The sequence below is a fragment of the Mercurialis annua genome, linkage group LG5, assembly GCF_937616625.2.
Source record: "Mercurialis annua linkage group LG5, ddMerAnnu1.2, whole genome shotgun sequence".
Classification (NCBI taxonomy): Eukaryota; Viridiplantae; Streptophyta; class Magnoliopsida; order Malpighiales; family Euphorbiaceae; genus Mercurialis; species Mercurialis annua.
In genome coordinates, this window is record NC_065574.1 from 40,202,351 (window position 1) to 40,213,295 (window position 10,945).

The following is a 10,945-nucleotide window of genomic DNA, read 5'->3' on the forward strand; positions in this document are numbered from 1 at the left end:
TGTTGATTGCTTTGATATCTGATAATGCCATTTTGGACTATGCCTTTCCTATCCCTAATTTTGGACCTCTTATTACTAAACTTCCTAAATTTTGATTTCCATCCACAAATTCCCTAATTTTGATTTCTATTTTTTCTTATTGGAAGCCTACAAATATTAAAAAAATATATACTTGGTAAAAGCTTTTTGACATTAATATATTTTTAAAAATTTGAGCGTGTTTAGATCATATTTGTTATTCTCCCGAAAATGAGAGGGGCTGATATTTTAACAAGTAAGGCGCTTCAACTTTCAATTCCTTTAAGATTTAATAGTATATATAAAAAAAACTGAAGATGCAATTGAACAAGTTTGTTTATAGAGAAAAGATTGAAACAATAAATTGAAGTTAAAAATGAACATTGGTAGCAAATTGTTGAAAAATCTTCCTAATTTTATCAACTCATCTGTCTTGAGATTATGAAATGTAAAACAACAAGAGACTTCCTTGTGTTTTTACATTATTACATTTACATTTTCAAATTTTAATCAACTTCTTCTCCCAACACAATCTTCCAACCTCTGCACTCAACTGAGGAGAGAGGCTTCTATTCAAACCTGCACATGATCAAGTAAAAAACTATGAGCATAACCGATGGTCTATAGAATCCTAAAAGTTTCGTATCGATAAATGGATACTTTAAATCTCATCCGTCATATGTTACATATTTCAGCGTTTTTCATAATCAACTGCAAAGAATCATCCTTCAAATGTACCAAGTCTAATGATGCATATTTTGTCCAACCCCGTCGCCTTAATGGAACAAACAAACCAACAGATGGGATTTACTTCTTCAACATATTATGCAGGTGATATACAATGATGCAGAAAGCACAAAACAAAATCCTATATGTTCTATTCTGCTCCTTCATTTGGACTGCTATAACTATTCTATAATAAAACTAGTTCAGCATTTCTCAAGGATCAGATTTTAGCCAACACACACAAATAACTGTATTTGGAAGAAAAGCATGAATAAAAACCTCTATGCTTGAAGGAATGATTCCGTCATTTCTTGTGAATTACGATTGTTTCTTGATTTCCTCTACTGAGTTAGTCTCCTCTCCAGCACTTGAATTGATAGAATCTCGCACGCCATCTTCTGCTGCACAACTTTCTGGAGATTCTCTCACGTCAGCTGCAGCATTTCCTCTTATTTTATCTTCAAGACTTGACATTTGAACAGGATCTTCCATCCCGTCTCCAGCAGTAGAGCATTCCACATATCCCCTCGAGCTCAACACAGATTCTACCACACCATCATCCCCGGTAGTTGAACCTTGTACAGGTTCTCTCACTTCATCTTTAACAACAGAGATTTGCAACAACATTTTTGCATCTTGTTCATTGGGTAAGAATGGATCAGAAGAAGGCATTCCTTCTTCCTGTTTTGTCTTTAAATTATCCTCCGAGTCATCATCATAATCCAAGTTTCGTAGAATTTCTGGAAGCGAATAATTCTTTTCTTCTGCATGCTTAGCTCCCATTTCAATGTCAATTTTCTCTTTTGAGCTAACAAAACCATCCCCAAGGTTTGGCATAACTGGTGTTGCTACTATACTATCATCTTCCTCCACGAATGATCGAAATTTATTCATTGAAGCGGGGATCTTAGTGAAAAATATTTCTTTGACATTTCTCATCAAACCCATATTATATGGATTCTCCTTCTTATCATATCTGTAGCGGAAATTCTCATAGGTGGTCTGCATTAGAACATCAGTCAGAATGTGTTGATAAAGAAATAACCAAAGTACCATTTGCTGAATTCACTTCGGAAAAAATCAAGAGTTAAATGTGCATATATTATTGTATTTGGCAATACCAAAAAGAAAAGCAAAAGTATACTGATGTAGCAGAGGAAAAAGTTACCAAGAAACCAACATAAACATGAAAACAAAGCCAAGTAAAGATGAGACATCGGACATCATAAGCAATGACATAGTCACAACTCAAATGAACGGGACAACTGGAAAATTGCAATGCATATGATAGGCAGGAAATCCATGGCACCACACACCTAAAGTATAAGCCAGCATATACTCCGCGAGAGAAAAAAAATTGTTTTAAAATACTATTGAATCCTCCTAATACAGTGGGACTTCATTCACTGTTTCTCTCATGGTCCATACTCTGGATAGGATTGGAGTTCTCATAATGGAATATGTGACCTGCCTAATAAGGACGCATAGTATAAAACTGGAGACTCAAATAAAGAAGAAATTGGGTTGAAATCTTCTGGGAGTCGAATAGTAAATTTGGAAATTGCAATTTTCTTATTTAAGTAGATAGTATAATTCTCTAGCACAACGAGAACAAAAATCTCACGACAACCACACTCTCATGTAAAAAGCGAAAAGCTACAAAGAAAATAATTACTAAGACTGATAACATTACTATGACACAAGCTTTAAATTTTATCCACAAGCTAAATAAATGAAAATTACTTCAACAAAAGTTAAAGCAACAGCCACTTAAACAATGTCCAACACAAGCATCATTCAAACTTACTCCAAAAGCAAAACCATAAACGCCCATCATCAATTATGGAATAGGAAACCTCCTTATTCCACTAAATGTATGTTATAGCCCAACACCTTATTCCTAATCGCATGTCCCCATCTAAATTAGTTTATAATCACAAAAAACTCTTAAACCTGAAAGCATTTGTTATTTGTTGCTACTAGAAACAGTTGAGTTGAGTGAAGAGAAAAAGCCATCTTAAGCTGATATGAGGAAGCTAGATCACATAGTTCTCCTCCTAACATCACATTCTATCTAATTTATCTTTTAAACCTCCATACTCACAGCAAAATCACAATAAGATGTTACAAATGAAAGAATAAGGTTAAGGTAATAGTAGCCACTTCAAAAAATAAGTAAACCAACTATAAAAAGAGCTAAAGAATAATAAGAAAAACATCACCCAGTTGAGGAACTAAGACAATCACCTGGTTTGTACTAATCAGATAGGAATGGAAAATTGTAAGGCCGCCGACAAACCAGACAGCTACAAAGCAGTAGACAATGAGAAAATCAGAGAGGATGTCATGTGTTATAGCTTTCCAAACGGGCTCCTTCTTGCTAAGGATGTGAATCCATGAAAACACAAACACATATATACACAAAATAGTTGCTGTTGATATAAACATGAAGAAGAAGCGATAGTTACGCTGCAAACAAAGTCAAGTTGTGATAATTAGTTTCAAATAGAAAAGTAACAATTCGTGATAATGCTTATTCAAGATTCATCAAAGATTTGAAAGTCAATTTGCTGATCAGCTTCACATTGTGATTTTTTCAAGAAAAATTGCTGATACACACAGTTTAGTTCACCCATACCAAGTCGTGGATAGATACACACAATTTTCTAAATGCAAATACATCCAAGTTAGGAAAATTGCTGGTTCTCCATCGTAAGTTTATTTCCTGTTACTCTGACTTAAATTTTCCAATCATTTGTACACTATTTTGTAAGATTTCTTTTCAAAACATATTTCCCATGATAGGGGTTTTTTCTTTTAATAATACAAATCAGTTAGGGAAATTTTCTGCCAATAAAACTGAAGAATGTGTCTCCTAATTACCACATGAAATCAAAACATGCCCGTATTTTTAACCGTCAGATGATATCCACATGAATAAGTAAATCATAAAATTTAGTCCTTGACACTGAGATCATTTCAAAGCAGTCTAACTTTTACAACCTTTTGTTTTCAACAAGAAAATAAGCATGCGCACACCTCAATTAGGGAGCAATTTTGAATAATAAGACCAGCTATTAACACATCAAAAAGTTGAGTTTATATCATATGTAAGTCCAGGATACATTCAAGTAGACAAAAAGGAAATATAAGAGTACAAGGTTCACCTTAAAATCAAAAAAGGGATCTAACATTTCATAAGGAGAAAATATGCGAACCAGATGTTCTACTTAACAAATTATCTTCATGGCACATCCAGCCAATAGATCCAAATGGAAAGAAGTTTCAGGAAAATTTTCACTAAATCCTGCTCAAAACCCTTGTATTTTACATTTCTCAAACTAAAAAGAAGTTATTAGATGTGCATCCATGTTTGGTAAAAGGAATTTTCTTTTTGAGGATTTCATTTTACTCGCTCTAATTTCTATAAGAATTTAGAAGCTATGTAATGGGTAAATTGAAGAGTCACCCACAAAAGTTGAAAGTTAGTCTAACAATACTAATGATGACCAATATAACCGTTATTTTCCTGAAAACATAAGAATGTAAAAGAACAAAAGAAAACAAACTTACAATTCCAATGCACTGACCAACCCAAGGACAGTGATGATCAAATCTCTGAACGCAATTGTTGCAGATTGAACAATGGGAAGCACGGGGAGGACGATAAAGCAAACAAGTATCGCAGTACTTAACTTTGACTGAATGGCCATTTACGATTACGTCTTTTGTCCGCGGTAATCTTAAATGTGGGGTTCTACCATTGACCCATTCCATAGAAGGTGTAGCTGCATCGAGTGCTTCATCAGATTCAGGAGGCCGTGAATTTCTAGAGACTATTCCAGGATCTCTACTAGAGGTCAAGCAGAGGAACACTAAATCCTGTTGAAAGATGAATTCCAATTAAAAAAATAATCTTCCTATACAAGTATAAGCAGTCATTGCAAGAAGATTATTCATGGCATAATGTTTTACGTATCTAAGCAAAAACAACTTGGTACCACGAATATATAAACTGTGCATTTCAATGACTGTCCGATGGTTTAAGAAAATGTGCATTTCAATGACTTTGCAGCGATGTGAGTTGTTACTAATGGAAAACGAGGTGCGTTTTCCGGATGGAAATAAAACAAAAACCAAATGTAGCACGCATAGAAAAATGAATACTTACGAGTATAGTTAAGAAAGCGCCCACGATTAAGACAGGATACCAATGGTAAGGATGTCTGGTTTGATTGTCGATAATCTTGAAGTAGGTTTTGACACAAAACGCAATTGCAGGTGCAGCAACAAGAAGCGTGGACAGAAACATTGAGGCCACATCAGGACCAAATATCAATCTTCCACCACAAAAGAATCTCTGAACAAACAAAGTGTTAGTATTGAAGTTATGAATTGATATTAGCAGAATGGGAAACTGATAGAGAGTACATAAACACACAATAATACTCCCTTCGTCCCGTTTAAGAACAAACATACGCTATTTTTACATGTCCCATCAAAGAGCCCATATCGTGTTTTCAGTGCCAATTTATACGAATTTCTTCCTTCACCCAATTTTTTCTTTCTAAAATTAACGACTCTTACTCAAAACACAAATTATTAGTAGAATATCATCATTAATATGGGTAAAATATACAAATTCATACCGTGGTTTGTCTGGTTTAAAAAATACATGTAAAAAAAAGGCAAAAGAAGAAGAGACTCACATTGCTTCCTTTCCAAAGTTGATAGAGCCTTCTGGGTTTAGGGTTAGAGATGGAATTGGAATTCATAACGACGACCAGAACAACAGCAAATGAAAAATCAGTAGCTGTTGTAATGGTGGTGTTAGAGAAGAAGACCGATTATACCAATGACACACATTCTGTCTATCTGTACATTTCTTACTAATTTATATTATTCAAATGCAACGCTGGCATACAATCTTACATGTTCCTTCCTTTTGGCGGATCTTTCAATTCTCTCCCGCCTTTTTCGCTCACTTTTTAATTACCCTGTTATTCAATTCAAATACATTGTGTATAAATATTATTCCACGTTTGTTGTGGTTTTGTTCGCTTACTCTTTGGAACGGGTCCGCTTCGGTTGACAATCATTTCTTTTGTTTGTGTTGGCAACCATTTTGGTTTGTCTTGCTCCTATGCACCACTAATTTCATCTCTTATCATATAAGTTTCTTTTCCGTAATATATATATATATTGCCCGGAAATATTTATTGACTTGAATTTTTAAATTTATAAAAAGGATCGATTTGAAGTTTGATGTTTAAACTAAACTTGTAAAAAGATGTTCGCAGAGCTTCTTTAGTTAATAAATTAACCGAATAAACTAACCAGATTAATCTGGGAGTTAAGAAACTCGGGCGAGATTAATATCAGAACCACTCTTAAATTAAAACAATCCGAGGATTGTGGGATAAAAAGCACTGAACTTGATTTTTGATTAATTGATTGAGAGATCCAACATCCTGATTCTCTGAACTATTTATGTCTCTACAAAATAAAAGTTCAATTTTTATTTCTAAGAAAAAAGTTATAATCTAATCCTAATTCTAGTTGCACAAGATTTGCTAAATTAAAAGGCTTCATTTGGGCCGTATGCCCTGATTAAGCCTGTTTAATCTTCTGGGCTTTTCTTTTTGGGCCGGGATAATCAATGCCCCCAACAAGTCTGAAATAACAAGGGTTTTTTACACAAATCCCCTAAAAGAGCAACTCTCTATTGTTTTTACCTCACAAAATAAAAATGTGCAAAAATCACCCAAAAAGATGAAAAAGTTAGCGTAAATCACCCATACTCGAAAATAAGTTGATTTTATAGTGAAATAGGACAGATCTACCCTTTCTATGTTAAAGACATGTATAACCCATAAAAACATTGTTTGCCCTTAACCTCCTAACTCCGATCTTCATGAACAACAGCGCGTACGAAGATGACAATTAAATTGAGTTCAATCACGGACGATTCTCATCGAAGGAAGAAGAATGGGTTATTGCTCCAGCGGAGAAGGGGGTATTGGTGTGGTTGTTGCTCGTCCAAATGCGACGGCAACGGCTAGGATGAAGCAGGATGCGACGGCAACGGTTGATGAGAGGGATGCGACGACAACGGCTAGGATGAAGCGAGATGTGACGGCAACGGTTGATTAGAGGGATGCGACTGCAGCAGTTGATGAGAAGGATGTGATGGCAGCGGCTAGGATGAAGCGGATTGCTCAGATTTTAAAATTTGACTGACCCAAATCGGAGACGGTAGCCATGGAAGCAAGATTGCAGCAATGAAGTGAAAAAGTAGACAACATTTTTGTTATTTAAAAATCAATAGTAGATTGAAAATTGTTTCCAATCTAATAAAATCTTCTTGTACTGTGATTCATATGTTTTTCAATTCAAAACGGTATAATTGATATACTGTTCGTTGCAAAAAAATTGATTGGATTATATCAGGTGGTTGCAAGTACAAGGTTTTTTTTTATTATAGTTCATGTTTGGAATATATTTTTGAATCATCTATTAAAAGTTGAATCATGTTAATTAATCTTAGAAAGTTTATAAGGAAATGGTTTCTTAGACGAATCCCTACAAATTCAAGAGCGTGACAGTGATAAATAAAGTTTAAAGTGCTGATTTTATGATTTTGCTTTAGAATGATACATGTGATCACTTAGTTTGTTGATGGAGTTTTGCATTCATTTTATTTAAAAATCAATTTAATTGTAATAAATTAGACAATTAAGATGAGTATTATGAAGGGTTTTTTGTGGTGCGTTTATTTTGGCGTTTGCTGAGCATTTGATCTAGAACCGACTAATTCTGACTGATTAATTTTGATTATAAAGAGCAGCAATAAATCTTTTATTAAAAACTGATTTAAGGTAGTTCAGTTGATATAGGTTCACATCAGGTTCACATCAAGTCGATTTTCGGTTTTATAAACTGTCAAATACATTTCATTTAAAAAGAGATATTCAATTTGTATATTAAACTAAATCTCAAAATTCTCTCGATATAAAATGTCAGTTAAAATTGTAAAGAGCAGCAAGACAAATTTCATTTAAAAATTGAATTAAGGTAGTTCAATTGATACAAAATTCACATCAGGTTCAAATCAGGTTGATTTTCAGTTATATAGACTGTCAAATACATTTCACTTAAAAGCTATATTCAATTTGTATACTACACTAAATCTCAAAAATTCTCTCTATATAAAACGTATTTAAGATTGTAAAGAGCAGTAAGACAATTTTTATTAAAAGTTGAATTAAGGTAGTTCAGTTGATATAGGTTCACATAAGGTTTACATCAGGTTGATATACGGTTTTATAGACTGTCGAATACATTTCACTTAAAAGAGATATTCAATTTGTATATTATACTAAATCTAAAAATTCTCTCTACATAAAATGTATTTGAGATTGTAAAGAGTAGTAAGATAAAATATATTAAAAATTGAATTAAGATAGTTCAGTTGATATAAGTTCACATTCGGTTCACATCAGGTTGATTTTAGATTTTATAGACTGTCAAATACATTTTAGTTAATAGAGATATCCAGTTTGTATATTACACTAAATCTCAAAATTCTCTCTATATAAAATTCAGTTAAGATTGTAAAGAGCAGTAAGACAAAATTTATTAAAAACTGAATTAAGTTAGTTTAGTTTATGTCAGTTAAGATTCTAAAGGAGTTTTGAAAATTAACAATTTCTCTGCATATCTATCATGTAAAACACGATTCTATTCATTTCATATTCATATAGGTTCACAACAGGTTCACATCAGGTTGATATTCGGTTTTATAGATTATCAAATACATTTCAGTTACAAGAGATATGCAAGTTGTATATCACTAAATCTCAAAATTCTTTTTACATAAAATGTCAGTTAAGATTGTAAAGGACAGTAAGACAAATTTTATTAAAAACTGAGTTAAGGTAGTCAGTTTATATATGTTCACATCAGATTGATTTTCGGTTTTATAGAGTGTCAAATATATTTCACTTAAAAAATATATTCAATTACGCTAAATTTCAAAATTCTCCATATATAAAATGTCAGTTAAAATCGTAATGAGTAATAAGACAAATTTTATTAGAATAAGTTAATTTTAAAATTATAATAAGCTTGTTATGAATTTACTTTATAAAGTTCACATTGAGTTTATATTGAGTTGCTATTGAGTTGTTACAGAAATACATTGTATTTATATCAAATTTACATTAAATTTATGCATATCACTGTAAAAAAATAAACTATATTTTAATAAATTCATTTAATTAGACAGAATTAATTGAAATGTATAATTAATTTAATAAAAATTTAGACTAAATTCATTTATTTTACATTGACATTTAGTTTACATTTAAATTTATGTTCAATTTACATTCTATTTCACATTAATATTATTTTAATTACACTAATCCAATTTTAAATTTATAATTAATTTAATAAAAATTTATTTTAATATACATTAAAGCTATTTTTTGACCACTTTCAGTGTTTATGTACTTTCAACTTTGAGTGTACATTTTCAGTATCCACCAACCTTGAACCACTCTGTTTTTCCAAATTCCTACTATTCCTAACCATCTTTTCTTCCTCTTTTATTTTCTGCATATAAGCTTCTTCGTCAGTTACAACAGTTACAATTGAGTTATTTTTATAATTTTTAAAAAACAAAATACTTTCTTTTTAAATCAATATCTCAAATTTAATTATCACAATAGACAAATTAAACATGTTTTTAGAATTTTCATTTTGCCTATTATACCAAATATGGCGATTCAGTTCAACGGAGATTTAAGGGCTGTCCATCTGAATTCTTTTTCAACAGCAGGAGACTTGTCAAAAAAAGCACCTCCATTTCTTCTTCAACCAGTTTATACAAATTCCTTTTTCAAAATTTTCACCGCGGCGGCCATGATCGGAGTTTCATCGGAAGTAGATCTTGTTGAGATGTCAAAAAATAAAAACAAAGCCAAAGAAATAAATGAATCACTCGATCACTTCTCCTAGCCAATCTATGCGCTGCTCCACTATTTGTAAGTTCAAGAGTTTTAGCAAAGCACCATCGTCAAGTCCGACCGCCGCCGCAGCCGACCATAGCCAGGTCCGACCACCGATGGTTTAACCAGCAACAACCACATCCATATTCTAACATCAATTGAGATGTTGAGCAGTTGATATGTTGTGGAGTAAAAATGAGAGAATAACGGAAGAACAATTCTGAAAAATCGAAGAAGAAAGATGAATTGCAGGAAATGATTCATTGTAACAGACACACACAATAAGGATAAAATAGGAAATGTAAATATAAAAAGGTAGGCATGAAAATCATTTTATAAAATTGAGGGATTTTTGCAAGAAAAAAAAGTTGGGTGATTTACACAAACTTTTGAGATTTTGGGTGATTTAGTGTAATTTTCTCAAATAACAATTTTAGACTTGTTCCTATCGGCCTTATTCTTCATGGGCTCCATGCTAGGCTTGCGTGTACGCATTTATAGACTCTTCAGTACCCCTATGATGCCACGTCAGCGAATGGCTTATCATCCACTATGCCACGATGTCAAACATTAATCCCATGAACTCTTCGGTCACCCCCAAATTCACTCTTATTAAGAACAATTTTAAGTCATTTCTTCATTACCAAATAGTCTTGCAAATTTCAGAGCTCTCTCTCTGTCTCTCTCTCTTCAACTTTTTGCTATCTTATCCTCTCGTAAGTGTTCGCCTTTTTATTTCCTATCTGCTCGCTTGACGACCGATCTTCTTTTCTTGAAGCGACCATGGTTGCTCATAACAACGAACTCGCTGCTCAAGTCACCGCCAAGATCGATGACACGCACGCTACCTCACCCAACACAGATTTCAAGGTAATTGTTGATGCTGGCGATAACCAGTTATGTGTCGGACCCATTCTTACTACGCCTAGTCAACTATGCAAAACAACTTCTCCCTTCATGACGAAGCCCCACCACGCTTCTCTCTTCCGCACTATTCCTCCATCTAGGTCAACACCACTTTCAAAAACTGGTTGATAGAACATCATGAGTATTAAGACGGTATGAGAAAACAAGTATAGCACATTTCCTTATGAGTATTTTATTTCCCATATTCGTCCTAAGTTTGAGTACAAAAGTCCAGTAGTCCATAGTTGCAATATGTCCTCGGCCAATCCCAGTCCAAAACTTAAGAA

General features: G+C 33.1%; 1 protein-coding gene across 1 annotated transcript; it reads right to left on the bottom strand.

The window, feature by feature from the left end:
- Positions 1 to 336: 336 nt before the first annotated feature.
- LOC126683188 (probable protein S-acyltransferase 4) lies at positions 337 to 5,842 on the bottom strand. The gene is made up of 6 exons (XM_050379029.2): positions 5,454 to 5,842; positions 4,916 to 5,104; positions 4,318 to 4,626; positions 2,992 to 3,213; positions 1,024 to 1,746; positions 337 to 597 (listed from the first exon to the last, which is right to left on the bottom strand). The coding sequence occupies exons 1-5, from the start codon at positions 5,517 to 5,519 to the stop codon at positions 1,063 to 1,065; spliced, it is 1,470 nt and encodes a 489-aa protein (XP_050234986.1). The 5' UTR covers positions 5,520 to 5,842; the 3' UTR covers positions 337 to 597; positions 1,024 to 1,062.
- Between the last annotated feature and the right edge of the window lie 5,103 nt (positions 5,843 to 10,945).

Excerpts from the sequence above, each read along its gene's own strand:
- LOC126683188 (XM_050379029.2), bottom strand. The coding sequence starts at position 5,519 with ATGAATTCCAATTCCATCTCTAACCCTAAACCCAGAAGGCTCTATCAA. Across the intron at positions 5,105-5,453 it reads AACTTTGGAAAGGAAGCAAT|AGATTCTTTTGTGGTGGAAG; the intron begins GTGAGTCTCTTC and ends TTGTTTGTTCAG. Across the intron at positions 4,627-4,915 it reads GCGCTTTCTTAACTATACTC|GATTTAGTGTTCCTCTGCTT; the intron begins GTAAGTATTCAT and ends ATCTTTCAACAG.